Source organism: Euleptes europaea, chromosome 4 (assembly GCF_029931775.1).
Source record: "Euleptes europaea isolate rEulEur1 chromosome 4, rEulEur1.hap1, whole genome shotgun sequence".
Classification (NCBI taxonomy): Eukaryota; Metazoa; Chordata; class Lepidosauria; order Squamata; family Sphaerodactylidae; genus Euleptes; species Euleptes europaea.
Genome location: NC_079315.1, coordinates 29,243,663 through 29,271,560, shown reverse-complemented (window position 1 = coordinate 29,271,560; position 27,898 = coordinate 29,243,663). Strand labels below are relative to the sequence as shown.

Below are 27,898 nucleotides of genomic sequence, written 5' to 3'. Positions count from 1 at the left end.
AAGTTTTCGGATCAATCTGGATAGCGGATGTCCGGATAAGGGATACTCAACCTGTATTACAAAAATAAATAAATGTAAAAACCACTGAGAAACCACATATATCATGAGTGTAATTTGTAGGACCACCGTAATGCTGGCAGGGAAAACTCCCTGCCTTGATATCGGATCTTAAAAGTTGCAGCACCGGTGTGAGAATTTGGTGCTAGAATGAAGAAGGGATGGCTCATGATGGGTGTACAGCTCTTCCTATACTCTTTGGTCCAAAGCAGAGAGTAGATAAAGGTTGCAGAATAGACACAGTACACAGAGTTTGGAGCATTGCTCTCACAAATGTACGGCGCTGGCTTGGTGTCCTACAACTGGGTTCCAGAGACTTAAAAGGTTCTCCCATCTTGGGAAGAGGGTGGCAATTTTCATAGACCTCTCTCCCACTGCAGCCGCCCTACCTGCCCTTTGTGCTGTTCTTGAGGGTCTGACTCTTGAGAACAACATTTCTGTAGTCTTGATGGGAGTGTGAAAATCTTGCTCTTCGCATGTGAGTCTTGTTGATTCCAGGCTACTGCCTTTGCCAATTCTATATCAGTTGTTTGTGGGATTTTAGTGGCACCTAATCAAAATAATCAAGCAAGTAGGAAGGAAATCTGTGCAGTCCATGCTGTTAGTGACTCAAGGGGTTTTTCCCCAGCAAAAGGTGACTTGTCAGAGTGGCTTTTTCAGAGGGTGTGCGTCTTTAATGTGAAACAAGATTTTCACACTTCCTACTCCATTTTTTGAGTGTGTTCAAAAATACCATATAAAAAGTGCAAGAGGCCTATCCCATCCCTCTGTTCCATAAAAGAAAAGACTAGAAGGATGCATTTCCACTAAGGAATTGCTCTTGATGAATTGAGGATTGACCTGACCTGGAGGTATAAAAGCTGAACTAGTGGGATTATTTTCTAAGCCAAGGGTGAGCGGAAAGCAGGCCCTAGTTCATTGAGAGCCAACGTGGTGCAGTGGTTAAAAGCTGCTGTTTGGAGCAGTGGATTCTAATCTGGAGAACCGGGCTTGATTCCCCACTCCTACACATGAGTGGCAGACTCTAATCTGGTGAACTGGGTTGGTTTCCCCACTCCTACACATGGAGCCAGCTGGGTGACCTTGGGCTAGTCACACTCTCTCAGCCTCACCTACCACATAAGGTGTTTGTTGTGTGGGGAGAAAGGGAAGGAGATTGTAAACCTGTTCAATTTTTCCTTACGTGTTAGAGAAAATCAGCATATAAAACCCAACTCTTCTTCTTCCTCTTCTGGCTAATTCCTGGGGGTTTTGCAAAGAAAGAGGTGGACTCTAGTTTCAGCCTTAAGAACAAAAGTATTTTGCAGGGATATTGGATACTTGGGTTCACCAGAAAGCATAACTACTGAAGTGCTGCTGCTTGTTTTGTAAACTCCTTATTAGAAGTACCGAAATCCATCAATGTGTAAAGATCCAGGAAGACTTAAGCTGGCATGTCCTGTCCTAAGCCTTAATGAGGGGGCTGGGAGGGAGCATGAATGCCCCTTGCCCAGTATGTTTTGAACAAGGATATAAAAATCCTGGATCAGCAACAAAATTAAAGGTCTCCTGGCATTTCTTTGCTATTGTCTTCCAGGCCATCTTCAAACAAAACCAGCTCTGTGTGTGTTTGTTTTTTTAAATGACAAATTCCTGTCTTCTAGGTGCATGAGTTTTCTGGTGCAAACAAAGAGAAACTGGAAGAAAGTATTAAGAACCTAAAGTAACCGTGGGGCTTTCCTGTTCATGAAGTGCTGACTGTTATAAATTATAGCCTTTTCTACACAGCAGAGAGATCAAGTTAGAATATGTGTCTGAATTCTTTGTCCCCTCCAACTGTAAATGAAAACAATAAAAATGTATAAACAAGTTTGTAACATTTCACTGCAGTTCATTGTGTGTTGATTTTGGTTATTTCAGGAATTTGGGGTTGCCCCAGGGATGGACAAAGGCATGGCTACATTCCTGCAGAGGCCAAGCCGCAGTGGAACACACGAAAGACCAGCTTTTTCGCCATATCCTGCTAATTTAATTGCAGTTGCCTGTTACCTGCTGACCTCACAATATATTTACTTCAGCTAGCAATGAACAGGCTTCTCCTTATTTGCAATTTCTAAGCATTCGTGGTTTCAAGAACCTATATTGGCTGGTGGTGCAAATACACTTACATGAACATAGGAATAGTAAGAGGGAATCTTTCAAAACACACTTGGCATCCTGTAGTCAAAATGGTAGGGATTCTTCTACAGATTCCAGTAAGCCAAGCAGGCAATCTGCCATGGTTGGGGGCCTCAAAGCTGCTTTGGAAGCCACATTATTTGGCCCTGTACGCACATTCTGATCAAGACGTGTAGAGGGAAGTGGGTATGAGTGGGCTTTTCCTACATTCAGTAGTGTCTTATGGGTAGAGGAAGTGTAGGTTCAGTCTGAGTCAAAGGACAGCTTGTACCTGCCTGGCTAGTTCTAGCTCGGACAGGATCTTCTGTGGCTTTTGTGCTTCCCTTTTGCTTCACTTGTCATGCCCGGAGCTAATCTCCATCTAAATCTTTTAGCAGATGCTAAATATTGATGTCTCAGCAGGACCAGCAAAAGAAAGGTGAATGTTTGCTTAGTTCTTCAAAGACCTCATATTTCTACCTATGCAGCAGAACTTGCTTAGCCAGGATCAGATAATCATCAACCTGAGTAGACTTTTTCTTCTCTGTGGGAATGTAAACAAGAGCTACGTATCAGAAACAGCCCTCCACATATATCACTACACTCACTGAACTCAATGTAGGGGAGCATCATGGAGCCAGACATTGTGGCCTAAATTTAAGCATGGAAGTCTACACAGGTGTGTTAAAAAAGCTTTCCTTGTATGTTCCCAGCAGCGGAAAAGGAGCCTCCTTCATGTTCCTCTTAACATGTATTCTGTGCACACCAGTGGTGAGTTTGCATTGTGTGTGTGTGTGGGGGGGGGGGAGCCAGCTAAGATATAGCGCTTGACTCGGTAGTTCTTGGGCACTGCCACAGCAGGTGGCATGAGGAAGTTTGTGTTTTGAATACACTTCATGCCACAAAGTCTTTGCACCTATTTGAAGGAGCAAGTTCTTGCACTTGTTCTTCAGGATTAGTGTTGTGAAAGCCTATTCTTGTTTCTGAATATACAGAAATCCCCTTGTATCTGAATGATCTAAAACAGGGGTCCTCAAACATTTTAAACGGGGCCAGTTCACTGTCCCTCAAACACTGTTGGGGCCGGACTATAGCTTGAAAAAATATATAAACAAATTCCTATTCACACTGTGCATATTTTATTTGTAGTGCACAAAAAATAAGAGAAACAATGCAATATTTAAAATGAACGATTTTAATCAACATAAACTTATAATATTTCAATGGGAAGTATGGGGCTGCTTTTGGCTAATGAGATGGTCAGTATCCAGTTCCATATATGGAATGCTTATGGAATAAAGAAATGATAGATGCTAACATTTTTGGGACTGGAAAAGATGCATGATGCAACAGGGCAAAAAGCGAAACACCAACAGGTTTGGCAATATAGTGTTCTGAATGCAAGGAGGAATATGAATTATGCTCAGCATGTGCTCCAGCCATTAAAAGTCTTGTTCCCTTTGAGAAAGATGGCCAAGTCAAACTCATGTCTAAGGAGCTCCAGGGCCTAAAATTTGGCATATGGGCAGTGAGCTATACCTGCACTAAAAAGCATCACCCTATCTTAACATTACGTACCCTACAGACAACAGATAAAACTCATCACACTATTGTGTGGCAAGAGATTGTGAGACACTTAAGCAAATGAGAGAAAAACAGAGATGTCACTGAATTCCTGTTCACAGAAATTAACCTAGTTTTAAAATATTGTTGAAGGCTTTCACGGTCAGAGTTCATTGGTTCTTGTAGGTTATCCGGGCTGTGTGAACGTGGTCTTGGTATTTTATTTCCTGACGATTCGCCAGCAGCTGTGGCAGGCATCTTCAGAGGAGTAACACTGAAGGACAGTGTCTCAGGGTCAAGTGTGTAGGAAGAGTAATATATAGTCAGAAAGGGGTTGGGGTTGACAATGATTCAGCTCAACCCCAACCCCTTTCTGACTATATATTACTCTTCCTACACACTTGACACTGAGAGACACTGTCCCTCAGTGTTACTCCTCTGAAGATGCCTGCCACAGCTGCTGGCGAAACATCAGGAAACAAAGTACCAAGACCACGGTCACACAGCCTGGATAACCTACAAGAACCAATAACCTAGTTTTGTTTTTTAAGTCCTCATTTCTCTCATTTCCTTCCTCCTGCCTTGGGAGACTCTTCCCGCTCTCGTCGCCCACCCTTCCTTCAATAGCCCAGCCTCGAACGACCGTTGCAGGGAAAGGGACGGTTAGGAGGAGGGGGGATTTCCGAATCTTACTGGTTATCCAGAACCGCCACCTCCTCACGCGCGTGATGAGCAGTGAAGCTGCGCGAAGAACGTGACTGTGCACAAAACAGTGCGAAAAGCAACAACTCGCTGCCGGGCACAAAACGGCATGCATCTGAGGCAGCAGCAACAGCGTGCCGCCGAGAAAGGGGATCATGGCCCCGCCTCTTCTCTCTAAAAGGCATTGTTGTAAAGGGAGAGGAGGGGGCTGTGGCGCGCAGCAACCAAGAAAAAAATTCAGTTCGAGGTAACTGCTTGGGTAGAGAAGAGGGGGTGTTGAGGCCCTTTAACGTCGACAGCTCTTTTGATTGGCCAGCAACGCCACGAGAAGGCGGGGTAGAATGCTAACTTGGACGAATGAAGCAAAGGGAGGGAAACAGGATGAAAGGTGGTTGGTAGTTGCCAGCTGCCGAGAGGGACGGTGATGGGCGTCTTTCCCAGTCAATGAGAGAAGAGAAAGAACAGTGGGGTGGGCTTAAGAAGAACTATGGTTTCCCCGGCGAATACTTTAGGCCGGGAGCCGGGTTCAGGACCCTGAGGGGCCGGATCCGGCCCGGGGGTCGTAGTTTGAGAACCCGATCTAAAACCTGTTTTTAGAAGGCTAGTTGGTGTGGGATGATCCTAAGGGGAGAATTACTAATTACACTGGATTCTTTTTAGTATGGGACTCAAGTAGATGTGCAAAAAGAGGCTGTAGCTCTCTCTGGAATCTTGTGGCTGTAGCTCTCTCTGGAATCTTGTGCTGAAAGATATCGCATGGCATGCGTAAAGGAAAGTCTTTCCCGGACCTGAGACCATGGAGGGTTGCTGCTACTCAGAGTAGATATTGGTAAACTGGGCAGACCAATCATCTATCACCAAGTTCGATTATCATGTTTCTACGAGGGAATATTGGGTAAAGGTGATACACTGATACAATACTGCATTTCAGTTTAGACAAGAAATACAATATGAACTTTATTGTTTTTGGTACTGGAAAGACACAACATCTACAATTATTTTTATTAGGATATAACTTTCCTTTACAAGAAAATATTGTGTTCCTTGTACTGTTGGTCTATCAGGGTTAGTATTGTGTACTCTGACAGGCTGCAGCTTTTCAGAGTTTCAGTTGATAGCCTATTGAGAGCCAGGGAGGTGTAGTGGTTAAAGTGTTGGACAAGGATCTAGAAAGCTCAGGTCTCAAACCCTCCTCTTCCCTAGAGACTTGCTGGTGACCTAGGGCCAGTCACACACCCTCAGCCTAACCTACCTCATAGGGTTGTTGTGAGGATAAAAGGGAAGTGAAAAGGATGGAAGCAGCTTTGAGTCCCCCTTGGGGAGAAAAGAATATGAATAAAAGTAAATATTTAATTGGACAGGTTGGGAATTGAACTGCAGGCCTTCAGCATGCACAACAGATGCTCTACCACTGAGCCACATCCCCACTTATTGTATCATGCACTGTCTCCTTTATTAAAAAAAAACAAAAAAACGCACACACAAAACCCTACCCTGGTTATCTGCATTTCATGTCTCCTAGAGCCGCTCTGACTTAATTCAAGATGTATCTGTGCCCCAAGGGCTAGCAAAGAATATTTGCATGAAGCAATAAAATTGCAGCCAAGCAGAGCAGATGAGTAAGATTTATAGTGATGGTGGGGGGGATGGCAAAGTGCTCAAAGAAATGTCCTCTCCATTGCGCTTCACTTTTGAATAAAATCTGCCAAATAAAAGGTGGTGCAAACGTCATGCTGAACTTGATGTGGGGTTCCAGAAGTCTGCTTTGCTTGTACACGCACAGGCAAGTAGGCATGGAAGATGTGATTTATCTGCTTAGAACAGCTGCCACTCATGTTAGGAGTTTGGAAAGCAACACTGGAGATTAATAATACAAAGATAACAAAATTCTATATTGTGTTTCAATAGACATAGACAAACAAAAGTGGAATACAACTACAGTAACACATTACAAATATACACAAAATATACAAATCATGTTTGATGCAGTCTCTGTGCAACAAAATAGTGCAATCTTCTTGGTATATACTTGCAGCAGATGTAAACTTGAAAAGTCCATAAGGTACACATGTTAACAATCCCAAAAGATTCACTTAATGGGAGTAAATGGGGGACGTCCGTTTCAAGGTCTTTTCTTCAGTCCCAGTTCCATTCTTCTATCAAATATAATATGTACCAATTTAATATATTATCATTAGTTCACCAAGAAAGCATATATAACAGATCACTTCAGGATACAATGGTTCCACATTAACATACCACACCCTCATTAGCACATTATCTTGATACTTACAGGACAATGATTAGCACATTACCTTTGATACTTTGCAGGACAATGACTCAGCTCAAACCCAACCCCCTTCTTGACTGTATATTACTCTTCCTACACACTTGACACTGAGAGATACTGTCCTTCAGTTTTACTAGGGCTGTTGAAAAAAAAATTCGGTATAGTTCAGATTCATCCGAATTCGGCCCGTCTGGATTCGGGATATGCTGAAGTCCGAACTCCCCCGCTTTGGGTCCGTGCAATTCGGCGCAAATTCAAAGTTCGGGAAAAATAATTGGCCGAATAAAGCCATTACAAACACAACCTCGCCTTTCCGCGGCTCCAGGGGGGGCATTTTTGGGGGTAGAGGTCCCAAACTTTCAGCGGAGCTTCAAAGGACCCTTCTTGCAAGACCCCCCCAAGTTTTGTAAAGATTGGGTCAGGGGGGGCTGAGATATGGGCCCCGAAAGGGCCCCCCACCCTTAATGTGCATCTCTGAGCAGAGCTTGCCGCCCACGCACAAAGCTCCCAGCCCCGACAAACAGCTGAGAGCAATGGCGGGGCAGGTGCTAAGAAGTTTGCAAAGCAACACAACTGCAAATCAACACTGCAAAGCAACACAACTGCAAAGCAACACCTTTGCAAACATGCAAAGCAACACCTGACACCTGGGAGTTTGCAAACCATGGAAAGGGACAGAGGCAGCTAGCCTAATGAGCAGGAGGGGGTGGAATTTCCCCTTTTGCATGGGACTCGGGACCAGGCAAATGCATTCTTTAAGTCACCATTTGAAAACCAGTTTTGAGCAAGCATCAAATAGACCTAACTGATCTTATGAATGAGGGAAAACCTGAGGACACACAACTGAAGCCCCCCCTCAAACCAGGGAGAGAGAGACTCGAGGGGGCACACACACCCCAGGCAGAACGGGCGAAAGCCCCTTTTGGCTTCCCCCACCCACCCACAGAAACTGCTCCTCCCCCCCCACACACACAGGAGAAAAATTATAGATTAAAGCCCCCAAAGGGGTCTTACTGTGGCTGTCTTCTGTTCCATCAGGAGGGGCTGGGAAGAGTGGGTAATCCAATATGATTCTATTTAAGCACGGGAGGTTTGCCTTGGATTTGCCGCTCTGGAGATGCATACAAGATCGGGTGATCCATTCATCCCAATAGGGAAAAGGGGAAAGCCCATATCTCGAGACCTCCTGACCCAATGTTTACAAAACTTGGAGGGTCTCTTAAGAAGGCTTGTCTGAAGCTATGCTGAATGTTTGGGGGCTGCACCCCCAAAAATGCACCCCCTGCAGCCACGGAAAGAAAAAGGGGGAGCCCATATTTCTGCCCCCACTGAACCCATCTTTACAAAACTTGGGGGGTCTCTTAAGAAGGCTCGTCTGAAGCTATGCTGAAAGTTTGGGGTCTCTACCCCCAAAAATGCGCCCCCTGCAGCCACGGAAAGGAGCGAATGTGCACAAGCACCCCCCACGAGGATTTCTCTCACTCGCTCTCTCTCCCCGGCTGGGCGCGCAGCAGCTGATTCCTCCAGTACTCAATCCTGACTGATTGGCCAGAAGAAGACCCAGCTTGGCCACCGATTGGCCGGGGGAGGAGAATGCTGCTTACTGACGGTTATGCTGCTTACTGACACCCCGAATTTGCCGAATTTATTCGTGAACTCCCGAACTCGCTGAATTCGGCTCCCCCGTTTTCCTACCATTTTTGAGTTTTGTTCTTCCCTAACTAAAAACCGCCGAATCAGGGGAAATTCGGCTGTTTTTCAGTTCGGGCCAAACAGAATCGACAGCCCTAAGTGTTACTCCTCTGAAGATGCCTGCCACAGCTGCTGGCGAAACGTCAGGAAAGAAAATACCAAGACCACGGTCACACAGCCCGGATAACCTACAAGAACCGATGAACTCTGACCGTGAAAGCCTTCGACAATATTTTAAAGCATATATAATTCATACTCATAAGTTTCCAAAACTTATGAGTATGAATTATATATGCCGTAATAGCAGCAAAAAACGTCTGCAATACCATATAACATCTGAATTATATGTAATAGGAGAAATCAGTGTCTAAATTCAAACCATTAGGTTTTATTGTATTAAAAAGGTGTATAAAGAAAGTCTTTCTGCCTCAGAATCCTTTCAGTATCCCTTCTGTCATAACGTTTGCCTTTTAGGTTCCAAATGATGAAGAACCAAAGGTCATTTTCCAAATGGTGCGCCTCTATAAAATGGTCGACTACCGGAGCACTGGTTATTCTGGCACGTATGCATGCCCTATGTTCAAGAATCCTTGTTTTTATAGGTCTAATACTGGATCCTATATAAAATAAATCACATGGGCACCGAAGACAATAAACAGAATTTTTGGTTTCACAATTAGTAAAGTTTTTTGAGTTTAAAAGTAAATTGCGTGTCAACACGTTTGAATTCTTTAACCTCTAAACTGAGGCTGCACGCTAAACATCCATGGCATTTGTAATGTCCCTTGCATCTATCTACATTATCAGTTACATTAGTCATATCTGCATGCACCAATTTATCTTTAATGGACATAGTTCTTCTGTATCCAAAACAGGGAAGATGTTGACATCCAGGTATTTCTTTTAGGAGGTGCCAATGTTTTTTGATGATCTGGCTTATCCTTCCTGCTAAGTGAGTATGTTGCAATGCAAAAGTTAATCTATGTGTATCCTCAGTTTTTCTGGAATTTTTATAAACTAAATTTTGTCTATCTACATTTTGCGCCCGTATACGGGCATTCTGGATGACTCTAATCAGATAGCCCCTATGTAGAAGCGCCGCAGATAATTGATCTGCTGCTTGCTGATAATCCTGATCACTAGTGGAATTTCTTTTTAACCTAATGTATTGCCCAAAGGGTAAATTTTCTCTTGAGATGTCTGGGGTGAAAAGAATTGAAGTGCAATAATGCATTACAATCCGTGGGTTTTTAATATACTTTTACTGCCAGTTTATTGGAAGTAGTACGGTAGATGACTGTGTCCAAAAAGGATATACGGTCTGTATCACAGGTGCCAGTAAATCTGATAGAACATGTATTTAACCAGTTTAAGAAATTGTCAAAATCAACGTCATCTGCCAGTATGAATACCAAATCATCTATGAACTGTTGATATCCTATGATGGATTCTATGAAGGGATTATTGCTATATATAAAACGATGTTCAAAATCCGCCATAAAAATGTTGGCGATAGTCGGAGCACAAGCAGAGCCCATGGCTATGCCATCATTTGCAACCTAAAAGGCAAACGTTATGACAGAAGGGATACTGAAAGGATTTTGAGGCAGAAAGAGACTTTTTTTATACACCTTTTTAATACAATAAAACCTAATGGTTTGAATTTAGACAATGATTTCTCCTGTTACATATAATTCAGATGTTATACAGTATTGCAGACGTTTTTTGCTGCTACTAGACTACGGTAATTCTCCTAAGAAACGCGAGCGAGGAGATCCTTTATTCACAGCTGCGGTATATTGGGTTGGTTTACAAGCATAGATCTTTGCTACACGTTGGAGTATCCCTCGGGGAACTAGTGAATCTATTGTATGGTGCACAAGATTTAAACTTGTTTTGGAAACATGAGTATGAATTATATATGCTTTCTTGGTGAGCTAATGAGAATATAATTATTACATTAGTACATATTATATTTGATAGAGGAATGGAATTGGGGCTGAAGACCTTGAAACGGACGTCTCCCATTTACTCCCATTAAGTGAATCTTTTGGGATTGTTAACATGTGTACCTTATGGACTTTTCAAGTTTACATCTGCTGCAAGTATATACCAAGAAGATTGCACTATTTTGTTGCACAGAGACTGCATCAAACATGATTTGTATATTTTGTATATATTTGTAATGTGTTACTGTAGTTGTATTCCACTTTTGTTTGTCTATGTCTATTGAAACACAATATAGAATTTTGTTATCTTTGTATTATTAATCTCCAATGCTGCTTTTCAAACCATATCGGTATTGGCACGGAGGTGCCCTGTATTTTGGATTGTAACTCATGTCAGGAGAGGAGGAGCTATTCTGCTGTAGGAATCAGTCTCTGCTGGCATGTTTAGGGCACAGCCCTGGCTCCTAAGAAAGGGTGCACGCAAGGGCCCTTGCCAGCAGGCTCCTCTGGCACCCATAGGAAGCAGGCCTATAGGGAATGGCTGAAAACACATTTGCGCATAGGAGGGGGTCCCAAGTTTAGTTCCTGCCATCACCAGTCAAAGGCTCTTCTCAGACAGGAAATCTTGGGACAGCTCTTCTCTGCCTGTGATGCTGGAGGGCTGCTCGATGGTCAGAGCGGCTGATATACTGAGCTCGTTGAGCAAATGATCGAAGGTCACTTTTAGGCAAAAACAAGGGCAACATTTGTATGATACCTTTTATTAAGACCAAGCAAATTGACACAATCAGGGTGCAAGCTTCTGAGCTCAGCAGAACTCTTCATCACGCTGGATACTGCAGATCTTTTTTTCAGGCCATCATGTTACAAATGAATCTTACAAATGTCCTTAAAGGCAGCCTTAGATGTTCACACTCCTAGGAGAAGCTGCAGCTGTTCACTATACCAACCTAACATTTCTGGTGTATGGAATCACAAAGGGGGGGGGGAGTCTGAGTGCATGTGCTTTGTCAACCTAAGATCCAAATGCAGCATCAGTTATGCCCAAAATGTCCATTTCCTTTATTACCAGTTTAGATAGGAGGGATATTCTACTGGAAAAAACCAGCAGAAGGGACAGGGTGGAGCAAAACCTCTCTCTGTGGCTGTCTCCAACAAACCTGCCCCCCCATCCTGAGAATTCTCTCCTCAGGGTCAAGAGCCTCTCCTGCAGATGGTGGAAAAGGGAAGTGGCAGCAACCCTACCCCTCACCATGCATTTTGGTTGCAGAGGATTTTTAGAGCATGCCAAGAGCTGCTAGAGGAACAGCAAGGCTGGGGAGCAGGAAGTCCCCCCCTACCCATGAATTATTTCTTTAATAAGAGGGTAGACGGTCAGAAACTGAGAGGCTGCAGCAAGGAAAGGCAACCCCACCCCCACTTTCCACTTTTGGATACTCCTCTCAGAACTATTGACTTCTGCTTCAAGAAGGTAGGTGGGCCTACATTGCTGAGCTGAATACCACCCTCCTGCACCATGGTTAGAAATGGTCATAACCAACCACAGTAGCAGAGAAAAAGACCCGTGGCTGGATCATCCCCTTGCTTGGTGGCAGAGCAGACCTTTAGAATTGATATTTCGATAAAGCATATCATGTAGGTTCTTGTAGGTTATCCGGGCTGTGTAACCGTGGTCTTGGTATTTTCTTTCCTGAAGTTTCGCCAGCAGCTGTGGCAGGCATCTTCAGAGGAGTAACACTGAAAGACAGTCCTTCAGTGCTACTCCTCTGAAGATGCCTGCCACAGCTGCTGGCGAAACGTCAGGAAAGAAAATACCAAGACCACGGTTACACAGCCCGGATAACCTACAAGAACCAATGAACTCTGACTGTGAAAGCCTTCGACATATCATGTAGGGTTGGCTCCTATAGCAAAACGTCTGAACTAGGAGTTGGTGAACCTGATCTTCTGATGAACGCAAAAGATAATTTACTGCACAAAGTTACAGTAATCAAGTTTTGAAGGTGGGGAAGCACTTGGGGATTCGGCAGTCCTCTTTACACACTTTCACCACAGCAGCAAGTGTAGGGTTGCCAACCTCCAGGTAGTCACATAACAAAATCTAACACAGATAGGCATATAATAACCACAACTGCAGAATGACTTATGTAGTATATTCACATCAACTTGGATTATAATAAACAAAATACATTAAACCATTCAGTTCATATTCAAGAATCCAAGCACTGCTAACTGCGTGCCACTTCAAATACCAATCTTATGTAGTCCCAGTTGGTTCAATTATATAACTGAAGGTGTCTTTAACTCTGTAAGACATGAACTTGCATTCCGGCATGAACAGCTGTTATCTGTTAAGGAAGTAGAGTTTAATTAGGAATCGGTATCAGCTGTTACATACCAGTATCCCGGGTGGGAAACGAGCAAGTGCAAAAAATGCAGTACCCTGTAATTTGAGGAATACATTGTTAAAGATTAAGGTAATGTATGCTTGTATATTTTGTGTATCTGACATGTAGAAGGTACGTATGGAGTATGGTGATGGATTAATTATTGTATTGTGTATGAAGGGAAGCTTTATGAAGTGGAACTGACGAAGGAGTTCGAAACAGTAATCTCGAGAAAACCATCCTATGGAATGATATAATTGAACCCACTTGGACTGCATAAGATTGCTATTTGAATTAGCATGCAGTGAGCAGTGCTTGGATTCTTGAATATGAACTGAATGGTTTAATATATTTTTATTATAATTCAAGTTGATGTGAATATACTACATAAGTAATTCTGCAGTTGTGGTTATTATATGCCTATCTATGTTAGATTTTGTTATGTGACTAATAGTATAACACAAGGGTGTCATTATTTTGATAACCTCCAGGTACTAGCTGGAGATCTCTTGCTATTACAACTGATCTCCAGCTGATAGAGATCTTGTTCACCTGGAGAAAATGGCCTCTTTAGCAATTGGACTCTGTGGCATTGAAGTCCCTCTGCCCAAACCCTGCCCTCCCCAGGTTCCTCCCAAAAAAACTCCCGCTGGTGGCAAAGAGGGACCTGGCAACCCTAAGCAAGCAGCACAGGAATGAGTAGAGGCATCATCCACATGCCCCCTGCTCCCTTTTCCTATTGAAGCTACCTAAAAGCAGAAGCATGATGGTTATTTCATCAGGATGCCCCAGAACTCATAATGCGAACACACAGGTTGGCAAGGAAAGGGGGGGGGGAGTTCTTTAATTAGCTAAAAACCAGGCTTTGACATGCAGTAGCAAGCTGACCCGTTCCATATTGAAAACAGGATTAGCTAGACCCGCCCCCATAGTGGCAATGGAGGTACTGTCCACATGGTCACTCCTCCACAGCCACTCCACAGACCCCCGCCCCAAGATGGATTATTTATTCAAAGTTTATCTTTAAATTCAAAAGATCCTGAAAGTCAATTTGGCAATAGATCCCAAAACTATGTTGTTAGGAATTTTACCACCGGTAATAATGAACAAATCAAGCCCGAACTGACCCTAGAAGCTAAAATGACTAAACTGAGGCTATCATATTTTGGTCACATTATGAGAAGACAGGAGTCACAAGATCCAGCGAAGAATTCCAAAAAAAGTGGAAATTATACAATGCATGTCTTATAAATTATGTATAACTAGAAATGAAAATGTTTCATTATGCTATAAAGAAAAAGTATATAAAAGAATCTAGTGAATATAAACAAGTTTAATTAAGATTATAAGGCAGTTAGTATGATTTAATAATGGTCACTTTAGTATGTAAGTATAAAATACTTATATCATGAGAGTGAAAGATTGCACAAAAAGCAGAATATTATGTCATAATAGCATGTCTTAGGGAAAATAGTAAGGGGGATACAAAATTGTACATGTTCACCCAGTTAAAGCTTGTTTTTTTTATACATTGTAGACTTCGTGTATATATTGTGTTTGTCACAGAGGAGGAAGACCCAGGTCTGCAGAAGAAAAGGAAGGAGGCTGGCAGGAGACAAGCCAAAGGCTGTGCCCAAAAGGAGAGAGCTGTGGGAGGTAACCGGGAGCGAGGGAAAGAGGGCTGCTGTGGAGAGGACTCAGAGGGCGTTCCAAGGAGGGAGACCCTAGGGAAGCTGACTGACGTGGATCCAGGAGGACCGACTTCTCTCCCTGAAGGGGATGCCAGAGAAAAGAAGCGAAGCAGCCAGGGGGCAGCAGAGCCAAAGAGCAGATAAAAGATGCCTCTGGCCTCTCATTAGAAAAAGCACCTCTTGTTAGAAAAAAATAACCCCTGGAGGCTTTGTTGAAGGGAAACAAATTGATTTGGGGAAGACTTTAGGGCATGTGCTCAAGGGACGGCACGGGGGCATGAACTAGGAGCCTGGGGTGTAAGGAAAATGCTGTATGAAAAAGGGGGATGCTGGGGATGGAATTGTGTGTAAAGGGGGTACTGGTGTTACGTCAGGGTGGCCTATGAGGAGCTGGGTAGGGCCCTTTGCTAATGTGGCAAGGGTTTCCCTGGTCTGAGGCCACCATAAACACCACAGTATTGTGTGTGTTTCTTTTTGTGACACATTTTATATCTGTTTGTATTTCTGTAGTTATGAAATATTTATTTTTTTTAAAAAAGAGAGAAAAGCCCTGGGACCTCTGCCCTGAGCTGGTCTTGGACCGAGAGCACTATTAATGTGGGAGCCCCCTGTCTACCATGCAGAGAGGATCACAGCTGAAACAGGTTTAAACACACCCATCAGCTTCCACTGCATCTAGTTTGGCTCCTGGATCTAATGCAGTAAACAAACTATTGCTGTTGCCATAACTGCGTTATATTAGCTCGTGTCTGTTTTGTTACAAAATCCAGCGTGTTTATGAATGAGCTTCTGGCCAGGAGTACGTAATTAAAGAAGGTGTGGGTAGGAATTCGGTGCTAAATTTCTTGGAGGGGAGAGCCATGTGCTTTTTACACTTTTATGACTGCCTTGCCAATGTTGTCTCCCTTTAGCATTCCTAAGAATGCTGCCGGCATGTTCTCAAATCCTTCTGTGATGTGTTCGTGCCACTTAATTTTTCCCTGTGCAAAAAAAGAGATTGAATAGTTGATTAATAAGGTTGAGCAATTTATCCTTATGCCCAATTTCTGTTTTAAATTACAATGTCCAGGTACTTTCGCGAGGAGGAGAACACACAGACCAAAGATTAAAGGCTCATGCTTGGATATATTCAAGAATAAAAAGTGGTGTCTCTTCAGAGCCTCATGCTCTCTCTATATATCCCACAATAATCTATTTCCATATCATCAGCGTGAGCGATATGGAATCATCTTGGCCTCTTATATATGAAGGAATTTCTAAAAACATAAAAGCCCTGCTGGATCAGACCAGAGGTCCATGTAGTCCATCACCTTGTGGCCAACCAGTTCCTCTGGAGGACCAACAGGTCACAGAGGCCAAGGCCTTCCCCTGAGGTTGCCTCCCGGCATTGGTATTCAGAAGCTTGCTGTCTCTGTATATGGAGGCACCTTTTATTCACCATGGCTAGAAGGCACTGATGGACCTCTCTTCCCTCAAATTCTTACTCTCCTCCCATGTTCAGTTAACTATATCTCAGCCTAAAATGCCTTACAAAGTTTGTGAATGAGAAAGCAAAGGACTTCATAACGTACTATTAAAATGGCAACTTAACAAGCTTTCTTGCTATGTAGAGGGTTCGTATTTCTGGGCCACAGGGGGCCCCCATGCTCAATATTCATCCTACTTGGCCTTTTCAAAAGAGCAGAAATCCAAATTCTGACATTTTGGAATCTGGACACAGGCCAACACAACAGCTACAATTTTATTTTCTGCCCTGTGTTCGATATAGATTGACCCCTTTGCCTTGACTGGGGGAAAGGGGGAAAATGCTTGGGGGAACTGAATGCATACATATGGTAAATTGGCGTCCTCATCCACTTGCAGGTCCAAAGAAAACATAGAGTGGTCAGGCCACTGTTCCTTACCTCCATGACCCATTTCAATAGAGCTTTCAGACCTTCTTCCTTCCGGTTTTCCCACCGTGTTACCAGGAAGCCTTCCATGCAGAGCTCTTTAAGGATCATACTAAGCTGGAGATAAGGTCCTGCAAGACGTATCAAGAAAACAATGGTGAAATTTCCCCTGCCAAGGACGGTGTTTCCACTAGGTGGTATTTAGGCGAGTGTGCAAGGAGCATCCGCACCATCCTAGGAACATCTCTGCTCAAGCCTTTTTTCTAGTTTGTTTTTGCAAAAAATGACATGCATCTTTACAACAGGGTTTATTTGATCAAGGAGAAAACAATATGTATTGTGGCTTTTTCTAGCCAATAGCCTTCCTCTTTCGGCCACTACTCCTTTACAACCAATCTATAATAATCTGGCATCTTTTGTTTTGTGAATTTTAACTTTAGATATTTTATTTATTTACTCTAATTATACCCCACTTTTCTTTCCAGTGGGGGACCCAAAGTGACTTACAGCATTGTCTTCCCTTCCTCCATTTTGATCTCACGACAAACAACCCTGCGAAATAGGTTAGGCTGAGAGTGTAGAACTAGCTGAAGGTCAACCAGCGGCCCTTCCCTGGCAGAGTGGGGATTCAAACCTCGGTTTCCCAGATCCCAGACCAACACTCTAACCACAACACCACGCTGGCTCTCCTACACTGGGTTGTATCCAAAGGTACTCTCTTAGAAACAAAGCACCTACATCCATGGAAGAGCAAGCAGGTCTGTTGGCAGGGGCTGATTTTTGCAGATTCCCTACTCCCATTATAGTCCCCCCACCCACCCACCCACACACCAGTTTGGGGGTCCACAAGGAACAGACGTTTTGGTGGCTTATTGGGTTTCAGCAAGAGGTAGAAAAGTCCTGTTTTGCAAGCTTTGTTCTACTTGAGGTAATTTGGATCCAAACCATAGACCTAAATGTGTAAAGAAGAGTATTCACCTGCACAATTAATTTAATTTCAGAAAGGTTCTAGGTTTACTTTATTGTGGTACATAACCAGAATTTAATTTCTTCCTATGCCCTTTCTAGACACTATCTTACCGGCTCCCTTTATCTTTCTTTTTAATTTCCATCAAGCTCGTATGAGCCAATACAGTATTTTAACCTCTACCCCAACACACCTGACTGAAAGTAAGGAGAGAGGATATATTTCTGAACAATGTGGAATGAAGTAGGATAAAGTAGGAAGTTAACTTTTCAAAACTGAGATGAAATGAGGGTTTGTATCAATGTAATGTACAGAGCCCAATCCACCAAGAGGTCTCCTGTGCATGACCTACAAAAAGATCTTTGAGCATTAGACCGGTAACGTTAGTGTACCTGTATTTCCAAACTGAGGACACTCCACAACCTGTCTTGGCAATTGAAGCTGCATTTCAGACCCTTAAAACAGTGTGTGAATTGTACTTTGTGGATACCAACTGAGGCTTCTTCTGAAAGCATTTGAAACCAGCACACCCAATTAGAATGCAAATAACATGTCTAAGAGAGAAACAAAGTTTTCCATAGCTAGGGTATGGGATATGGACCTGAAAAGTATGGGTTCAAATCCCTGCTCAGTCATGAATTTTCTGGGAGCAATGTCACCCTGGACTAGGGATGCTGCAAATTTCATGATGGACATGTTCGATAGTCAGATATAGGTGAGCTGATCATCCAATCAGTTTAGCTCCCAATGACCATCTTGAATGACTGCAACCTCAAACCCCTTGTGGAGTTCCCACCTTGCAGGGACCTAGCAAGACGTTTGGAGGTGGAGATCAAAAGCCAACTCTCAGCTGGCATCAGCTGAGCTTCTTGGTCTGTCCACTCTCACCACCAAAGCTTCTCTATTCCAGCAAGGCTAGGAAACAGAGATGCTTTGGGGTGGGGAAAACAGGAGCAATTAGCTTCTTCCCCCCTCTGCCCTGAACTATCGTAGAGAAAAGGAGCAGACCGCTTATCCTCTGCATCCCTGGCAGTTCCAGGTGGTACGGGGAGAGTAGAGAAACACATTGTTCCCCCCACCCCACTTTATAGGGGCAAATGATACCTATTTTCCACCACGTGCATCAGTTTCGGATGGAAATGAAAAAAACAATTGCTTTTTCTCTCTCCACCCAACACTGACAAAATGAATTTCAGACAGGAGTAATCAGCTCCTATTCTTTGGAGCGATTTGTTTCTTCCATCCCCATCCCAAACAGACAGCTTGGGCTGTAGAGCCATCCGCTCCTTTTTACTGCAGCAGCCCAACCTGACAATTTGGGGTAGGGAGAATAGAAAGGGGGCCTTGCTAAGCTTCTGATCACTGCAAGGGTGTGAGATCAGAAGAACCCGACTTCCAGCTGATACCTACATTCAGCTGAGATTAGCGTCTAATTCCCCCTGCCCCCCCCCCCAAGTACTTTCGCTGGGTACATAGCAAAATTTCCCCAGCCAGAAATCAGAAGCTGACTCCCAGCTGATCCTTCATCAGTCGGCAGTCAGGTTCTTATGGCTTCAAGTAGCTTGTTCCTGCAAACAGATGTGCACAGGCTACGAACAGCTGAACAGCCTGTTAATTGATCAGCCCCCTGATCACCACTGGGAGGCAGGATGAGTCAAACCAGCAGGTGTTTGAGCATCCTCACTCTGATAAAATATGTTTTGAGTATATGTCCAGTTTTATACTACTTCCATTAGCTTTCCCAAAAAGAATGAACAAGGACAACACACAACGCATTTAACAAAGGACAACACACTGAATCTAAAAGCACAATGTAAATAAATAACACTAAAATATTTATCTTTTATGATTTGGTAGTGAGGAAACAAGACTTGTGGGAAAAGACAGCTATGCTAGGAAAAGTGGAAGGCAGTAGGAAAAGAGAAAGACCCAACTTGAGATGGATTGACTCAGTCAAGGAAGCCAAGGCCCTCAGATTGCAAGACCTGAGCAAGGCTGCTAATGATATGGACGCTTTGGAGGCTATTAACTCATAAGGGCGCCATACACCAGAACTTACTTGACAACACATGATACACTCAGTGAGGTAGCCAACCACAAAGGTGCTTTCCTCCCTTCTCCAATGTTTCACTCATGAGGATGGTAATTTCCCATAGCTACTGTGACTCAAAACAACCTGCAGGCCTCTTACTTTGTGCAAAGACCTGGCAACCTTACCTGGAAGCAAAGACGGTGTCTCTTGAAAGACTCCGAGGCCCCAAGTATAGAGAGAAACTACTGAACCGCACCTATCAACAAACAGTGCTCTAGCTGTCCTCCAGCACACTGAAGCAAAAGTTGAGGGAAGGTCCCTGCAGAGCAACAGGGACGGAGGCATATTGGCTGCATTCTCTCCCAGGCCTGGTTCACCCATAAAGGAGAGGGAAGGTGGATGAGGTGGCAGAAAACTGAAGCCCATTCACATTATGGTCTTAACAGGTTATATCTGGGTTCCCCACTACTTTGGTCAGAAATTAGTTGTGTATTCCCCTCAGTTCCCGCACACCTGATATTGTCAGGCTGCTATCTCGGTTTCGTTATTGCCTCTGTCTCTGCGCTGTATTGTCTGCCCCCCAAGGTCGCATACCTAGGCCTGGGAACTCAGCTCCTGGGAAACTGTATTCAGCCTATGCGTGTAATCTCCCGCCTTTCCTGCCTTATAATATCTCCCAGCTAGTGAGTCTCTCATAGCTGTCATTTTATTCGTTTGCACTGTATGCCTATTTGACCAGTAAAAGCCATCTGTTTGGACTCTATATGACTTTGTGGTGATTTCTGGTTCTGTGGGCCAAGGGCTGACATTATGACAGCTATCCCTCTTCACCATTCTACTAGCCAGGCTGGAGCCCAGGGGGGTTCGCCTGCCACTTGGATGGGAGCTGTGCAGCTCTCCAGGTGATCTACTACCCTGGAGCCCTTCTCTGAGGATCCTACTCTGTTACAAGACGTAATCGCTGAACTTTTCCGGACGACCCGAGAGGTTTGCCGCTTGAGGGGACTGGTACAGGAACAGTGGCAATCTCTTGCAGGACGTCTCTGGATGTTAACGTCGGAGGATACTGATGCTCGTTTAGATCTTCAGGACTTGGATCAATTACTGGACGATGCCCGATTGGCGACTGAGGATTTACAAATATTAACTGGACTTTTGGATAATCTTATTTCTCGAGAAACTCTTTCTACCATGGCGGGAGCCCCACCGGAGGGTTTTTCCCTGATCCCGGATGCAGCCAGCTGTCAGGCTGAGGCCAAGCGAGTCGCTATTAGCACCGCTCTTCTCCTTGTGGAATGTACAAAGGACACCCCGGTAGCCACCTTGGCTCAAGTTTTGACCTCGACCTTTGGAGCCGAGGCACCCGCACTGGCGGTTCGAGTACAACCTCTGCTGGGCGGGGAACCCGACCCCATACTCTCACTCCTGGAGACAGAACTTTTGCCGCGCATTACGGCAGAGACTGCCCTGAGACTTGAGAACGCCAAAGTTCTCGCGGATCAGCAAGCCGCCGAAGCGGCTAAGGTCGCAAGAGAGAGAGAGGCTGCGGAAGCAGCCAGGGCGGCTGCAGCAAGGATTAGGAATCAGGCAAACGTGGACACGCGCCCTAAGGGCAATGTACTAGGGCTATCAGGTCTGTCCTTTTCCCCGGCGTTTGTCCCGTCGCGCGCGACCCAACGCGCACGCCGTTTGGCTGACCGACGTCGAGACTCAGGAGAGTCTGAAGACGAGGATTTATATGGGGATAGCTCTCAATGGGCCACAAGCTTCCGGACCAGTAAGCCTCATCTTACTGGTGGCCCAAGTGAGGAGGTTCATCTCTTACGAGCCCAGAATCGGGAGCTCTCCGACCGTGTTGATCAACTCCAGGAAGTAATGGAACGTATGCTTCAGGAGAACAGGCAATTACAACAAACCCTGATAGCTCAGAGACAGCCCGTTCCGATACCGGGTCAGGGGGTACCCGTACAGCCACCCGCTAATGTGCCTGCTCCACCCTTGCCTCCTGGAGCTCCTGTTGCTCCTCCGCCCGGACCACCCGTGCAACCGCCCGCTAATGTGCCTGCTCCACCCTTGCCTCCTGGAGCTCCTGTTGTCCCTCCGCCCGGCCCACCCGTGCAACCGGGTCAACCTGCGCCCGGCCCTTGGAAGCAACTCAAATTGAGGACTACGTATGACGGATCTCTCGAGACTTTGCCTTGTTTCTTGCATCAAGTGGACAGTTATATGCGAGAACAAGGAAACTTTTCCCCACGGAAGATAGCCGGGTGCGTTACGTAGCTTCCCTTCTGACAGGTAAAGCGGCTGACTGGATGGTCCTCCAGTTTGACACCCGCTCTCGTGCTATTCGTTCCCTCAACAACTTCATGACTGCCCTGAGAAGAAGGTTTGAGGACCCCTTCCTGGGGGAAAGAGCCAAAACGGAACTCTTACAATTAAAACAAGGCTCTGCTACAGTACGAGAATTTGCCGATGAATTTCAACGACTGGCAAGTAAAATTGTAGGTTGGCCCGAGACCACCCTGATCCATCATTTCAGGGAAGCCTTGCATCCTGACATTCTGAACTGGTCTTACATGCGGGGCGATCCCGATACCCTCGAAGACTGGATCCTATTAGCCGAGGAAGTGGAAAGCCGCCGACGCTTTATTTCTCTCGTCCGTCAAAAACACAAGGAAAAAGGCACCCAAAAGCCTCAACCCAAGGCACCACTGCTCATCCCACGAAATCCCCCACGTCCGCCCCAGGAACGTGAAGCCCGATTTCAGAGGGGTGCCTGTCTTACTTGCGGAGAAATGGGCCACTTTGCAGCCGTTTGCCCGCGCCGCCAGGAATTATTTCGTCCCAGCACGACAACCCGCGCCCGAGGTCGTCCACCACGCAGAGGCACCGCGGCCACCCGCAGCGCAGCTCCGGGAAGACCCACACCCTCTGCACTCCATGCCGGGGACCCAGCCTCCCTGCCTACTACCAACGACCCCGCCGGGTCTCGGATTACAAGTGCCCCATTGGGGGACAACTTTCCCTCTTCGGATGAGGAAAACCCTTGGATTTCTCCAGCCTTAAACCTGGAATCTCCCCTCGACTTGTCAAAAAACGGCTCCGGTCTGTGGTGAATGGAGCGTCTCCACAGACCTCTCAGGATCTTCCTACCAAACCGAATGCTCCTACCAAAATCAAAGAAGTGGACTCCACCGTCTACGTGGATGCAGTTTTACAACAACTTAACGGTGGCCCACAAATCCCCGTCAAAGCACTAATTGACTCCGGTTGCTGTCGCACTCTCATAAGCGAAGCCACTTTTGCTGCACTCAGAGCCGACTCTGAGGCTTTACCCGCCCCCGTCCAATTTGCCCAAATGGACGGAAGCCATTTCCAGGGGGGTCCAGTTGATCACCGCACCATAGGGGTGGCAATGGGAATTGGTTCCCACTGGGAACAAATAGACTTCACTATAGCCCCTATCCGATTTGAAGTGGTCTTGGGAATTAACTGGATTAAAGGACATAGTCCCAGTATTGATTGGGAAACAAACACTATCTCCTTCGCTAGTCCCACCTGCGACCAGCATCGGCAAAACTTTGCTCTGCTATATCCGCCCGTTCCAGCATTAACCTCTACCGCCCCAACACCACCGGCTCTACCCGCTGTATACCGGGACTTTGGAGATGTCTTCGACCTTAGGGAATGTGATGCCTTACCCCCCCACCGGGCCTCAGACTGTGCGATTGAAGTGGTAAAGGACTGCACATTGACCAAGAGTAAGATTTACCCTATGAGCGCTTCCGAGCGCACTGTCCTCCGGGACTTTTTGGACAAAAACCTCGCCAGAGGGTTCATTCGCCCTTCGAATGCCCCAAACTCGGCCCCCGCGTTTTTCGTCCGGAAAAAAGAGGGCGACCTTCGCCTGTGCATTGACTTCAGAAAGCTCAATGCGGTTACCCAGACCAACGCCTATCCTATCCCATTAATATCAGATATTTTGGGACAATTACAGGAAGGCCGTGTGTTCTCTAAATTAGACTTGGTGGAAGCTTACTACCGAGTCCGTATCCGCGAAGGGGATGAGCACCTCACTGCCTTCTCTAGCTGTTTCGGAATGTATGAATTCCTTGTGATGCCGTTCGGATTAAAAGGGGCCCCGGGGGTCTTCATGCAACTCATCAATGAAATCCTACATGACCTTCTATATCGTGGGGTGGTGGTCTACTTAGATGACATTCTCATTTATTCGAAAACTATGGACGAGCATGTGGCTCTGGTCAGGGAAGTTCTGCAACGCCTGCGTAACCATCAACTTTTCGCAAAACTAGCTAAGTGCGAATTTCACCAAAGCAAACTCACGTTTTTGGGATACATCATCTCCCACCAAGGTCTTCGCATGGACCCCGCCAAAGTCCAAGCCGTCCTCGATTGGACTCCCCCCACCAACCGTAAGCAAGTACAGCAATTTCTGGGATTTGCAAACTTCTATCGAGGATTCATCCCTAACTTCGCCCAGGTGGCTCTACCCATTACGGACCTACTGAAAACTAAGGGAAAAGTAAGCTCGGCTGCCTTGCCCTCCGCAAAAATCCTATGGACTGAGCAATGCCAAGCCGCCTTTCTGGCCCTCAAACGCCTCTTCACTTCGGAGCCGGTGCTACAGCACCCAGACCCAAATCAAATGTTCATTGTGCAAGTCGATGCTTCCGATGTAGCCATGGAAGGGCTCTCCTCCAGCAAGGACCGGATGGTCTTCTTCACCCTTGCGCTTACTTTTCAAAAAAATTTGCGCACGCTCAATTAAACTGGCCCATCTGGGAGAAAGAGGCCTCAGCAGTTCATCATGCACTGACTCTATGGCGACAATTCTTGGAAGGGTCTAAAGTCCCCTTTGAGGTTTGGACCGATCACAAAAATCTAGCTGCCCTCACGGGGTCCCATAAGCTATCGGCGAAACAACAACGGTGGGCGGAGTTCTTTGCTCAGTTCCGTTTCACCCTGAAGCACGTCCCTGGGAAGCAGAACGTTCTCGCGGATGCCCTCTCCCGTTTACCACAATATCCGGTAAAACTCGAGAGACCCACCAACTCTCTGTTCACCCCTATGCAACGTGGGGCCCTACCTATGCTGGCTGTGCAAACTCGATCCCAGCATCAGCACACCTTACCCAACTTACAAGCTCCGCCAGCCCAACCGGCTGCCCAGCCGCCACCGCAACAAACCGGAGTTCCCGCCCTTCCTACCCCTCCGACCGCCCAGCCGCCTGCGCGCCGCCGCACGTAAGCACTAGCCCCATAACTGTTTCTAAGAGCTCCACGGCCGACGGGGGGGCCCCCTCCAAAATCCCCATCTCCGAGTCCTTTTTAACTGTCCTTCGGGACCAGTGCCTTTTAGAACGTTCCGCTCATACCCTACCTCCTGGTGTTTTGGAACAAGGAGGATCCTGGTACAAGGACTCGAAATTGTATGTCCCCAAGGCTCTCCGGAAGGACGTTTTACATTTAGCCCATGGAGCCAAAACAGCTGGGCACTTTGGGTTTCTGAAAACCCTTCACTTATTGCGCAGACAGTTCTGGTGGGGGGGAATGCGTTCCGACATTGACTCCTTCATCCGCAGCTGTCCCGTTTGTGCCGCTGCGAAACGATCGCAGGGCAAACCCCCGGGACTGCTACAACCTCTTGAAACGCCCAGCAAACCTTGGGAAGTGATTGCTATGGACTTCATGACTGATCTCCCTCTCAGTGGGGGTAAAACTGTGTTGTGGGTTGTTACTGATTTGTTTTCTAAGCAAATACATTTGATTCCATGCGCAGGGATCCCCTCTGCTCAGAAACTGGCCCGCCTCTTCGTGACGCATATCTTTCGTTTACATTCGTTTCCGCGTAAGATAATTTGTGACCGCGGAAGTGGTTTCGTTTCTAAGTTTTGGAAAGCTTTCCTCAAGTTGGTGGGAGTGGAACAAGGGTTGTCTAGTGCATACCATCCTCAAACTGATGGTCAAACTGAACGTGTCAATGCTGTACTTGAATGTTATTTACGCTGTTATGTTAACTACCACCAGGATAACTGGGTGGAACTGTTACCTTTAGCAGAATATGCCTACAATAATGCCATGCATCAATCCACAGGTTTTAGCCCATTCTTTGCTGTGTATGGGCAAGATTTCAGTCCCATCGCTCCTGCAGATGATGTGGAGGGGGAGGGGAACCCCGACATTGCCTCCTGGGCACACGCCCTCCGTACCACTTGGCCCTGGCTCGTTAGCAACCTCGACCGGGCCAAACGTAAATACAAAGCGCAAGCTGACAAACATCGCTCCCCCGGGGGTGATCTGCAAGTGGGTGCTTTGGTTTACCTTTCCACCAAAAATCTCCGTTCCACCCAACCGTGCCATAAGCTCAGTGCTAAATTCATTGGCCCTTTCCCCATCACCCGGGTCATAAACCCTGTCACGGTGGAACTGGCTCTCCCCAAATCCTTGAGGCGTGTGCATCCTGTCTTCCACATTAGCCTCCTCAAACCCCATGTTGCTTCTCCACAGTGGCATCCGGACCCACCTCCTGCGCAACCCATCATGGTGGGGGGGGAGGAACACTTCGAAGTCTCCAAGATCCTTGACTCCCGTGTTCACCATGGCAACCTGCAATATTTAGTCCGTTGGAAACATTTCCCCCCTGCCTATGACGAATGGGTGCGCGCACGGGATGTCTCCGCCCCCGACCTCGTCGACGCCTTTCACATTGCTTACCCGGATAGGCCAGCCCCCTTGCGAACTGGGAGGGGGCCTTAAGGGGAGCAGAATATCAGGCTGCTATCTCGGTTTCGTTATTGCCTCTGTCTCTGCGCTGTATTGTCTGCCCCCCAAGGTCGCATACCTAGGCCTGGGAACTCAGCTCCTGGGAAACTGTATTCAGCCTATGCGTGTAATCTCCCGCCTTTCCTGCCTTATAATATCTCCCAGCTAGTGAGTCTCTCATAGCTGTCATTTTATTCGTTTGCACTGTATGCCTATTTGACCAGTAAAAGCCATCTGTTTGGACTCTATATGACTTTGTGGTGATTTCTGGTTCTGTGGGCCAAGGGCTGACAGATATGCAATTTGGATTGGAACTATGGCTTGTGGGAAGAAGGTTCTTCAGCCTTCCTTCCCACACCATCCCCCTGACTCTGTCACTTCAAGACTGCAGGTGGTAAATTTCAGCTTTGAACATTCCATCACATAAAAACCTTCATGCAGCAGATTATCACATCAGGGAGAAAATGTCTCCTTTTTTTTTTATGCTTTCAAAACTTTTTTTCCACAGAAGTATCTCAAAATGTGATCTTCTGCCTGTAGCCTGAGGTAATGCAGTCCATTGCAACCACTTCATTTCCACTTTAACCTTGACACCTGGCGTGTGTCAACCAGCCCTCAGTCCCATGGAATCTTTAGGGGAACAAAAACCATCTTTGAGTGAAGACTTAGCAATTATTTTTCAAAACCTTCCCATCCATGAATAAACAGCAGCTCATTAATGGGGAACCTATTTCCGTGCTGCACTCCCCATTCTCCCTGTGGTCATTCACACAGTTTTCCCATACTATCCCAGTAAAGGATTCGAGGACCTCATCACACCTTATGTGGAACATGAGTCCAGTAAGGCTGACCCAACCCACGTTGCACTTGTGACTGGGGACCCATGTTAAAACACTGATGTGGGTCCCAATTCCACTGTGGAGTGTGGTGTGGGGTAGTGGGAGGAGGGGCTTCCAACGGGCCATTAGAAGAAGAGGAGTTGGTTTTTATATGCCAACTTTCTCTACCACTTAAGGAAGAATCAAACCAGCTTACAGTCACCTTCCCTTCCCCTCCCCACAACAGACACCCTGTGAGGTAGGTGGGGCTGAGAGAGTGTGACTTGCCCAAGGTCACCCAGCTGGCTTTGTGTGTAGGAGTGGGGAAACGAATCCAGTTCACCAGATTAGCCTCCGCTGCTCATGCGGAGGAGAGGGGAATCAAACCTGGTTCTCCAGATCAGACTCCACCGCTCCAAACCACCATTCTTAACCACCACACCATGCTGGCTCTCCAGCGTCTTATTGTCACAATTAGTCAGTGAAACACTCACCTGTTTAAGTCTATGTAACCAAACTGCAAATTTATAACCTGTGAGTCTGGGTTTCCTCACTTACTACTCTTTCTGTTATGTCACACTGCCTCAAAAGGAGAGGTGAAAGTAACACACAAATACAAATCCTTGCAGTTTCACCTTCTCAAAGTAGTCTAATTGTACGTATTAGTCAATGGAGAAAGAGAGTGAGCTAGATTTTTTCCAGCTGCTCCATGACCCCGGAGAATTTGGGAGCGGCAACTCTGCGATGGCAGTAGTTTCACAGAAGGAATGTCACCAGGGGGGAAAAACCTATTTGGTCCTGGATTAACGAACACTGAAACCGATTCAAACGGTCTGTGGCAAAGAAGTGTCTGCTAATTCTCTATTGCCCTCTGGTGGTATGTAAATGCTATACTCCATTTGTTAAATATTGCATTGAATTGCTGTGGAGGTGGAAAGTG

At 45.9% G+C, this 27,898-nt stretch overlaps 3 protein-coding genes across 3 annotated transcripts in view; 2 read left to right on the top strand and 1 right to left on the bottom strand.

Annotated features, from left to right (window-relative positions):
* LOC130476178 (thioredoxin-like) overlaps window positions 1–1,913 on the top strand; it is a 28,281-nt gene extending 26,368 nt beyond the window's left edge. The window contains exon 5 of the mRNA XM_056848057.1: window positions 1,701–1,913. Coding sequence (XP_056704035.1) covers window positions 1,701–1,763 — 63 coding nt within the window. The 3' untranslated portion in view covers window positions 1,764–1,913. The remainder of the gene's footprint in view (window positions 1–1,700) is intronic.
* The window catches only part of SMC2 (structural maintenance of chromosomes 2), a 180,977-nt gene that overhangs the window by 68,986 nt on the left and 84,093 nt on the right, over window positions 1–27,898 (top strand). The window lies entirely within an intron of this gene.
* The window catches only part of PTGR1 (prostaglandin reductase 1), a 36,997-nt gene continuing 24,427 nt past the window's right edge, over window positions 15,329–27,898 (bottom strand). Inside the window, exons 8-9 of the mRNA XM_056848056.1 lie at window positions 16,372–16,490; window positions 15,329–15,447 (exon numbers count right to left, since the gene is read on the bottom strand). Coding sequence (XP_056704034.1) covers window positions 15,337–15,447; window positions 16,372–16,490 — 230 coding nt within the window. The 3' untranslated portion in view covers window positions 15,329–15,336. The remainder of the gene's footprint in view (window positions 15,448–16,371; window positions 16,491–27,898) is intronic.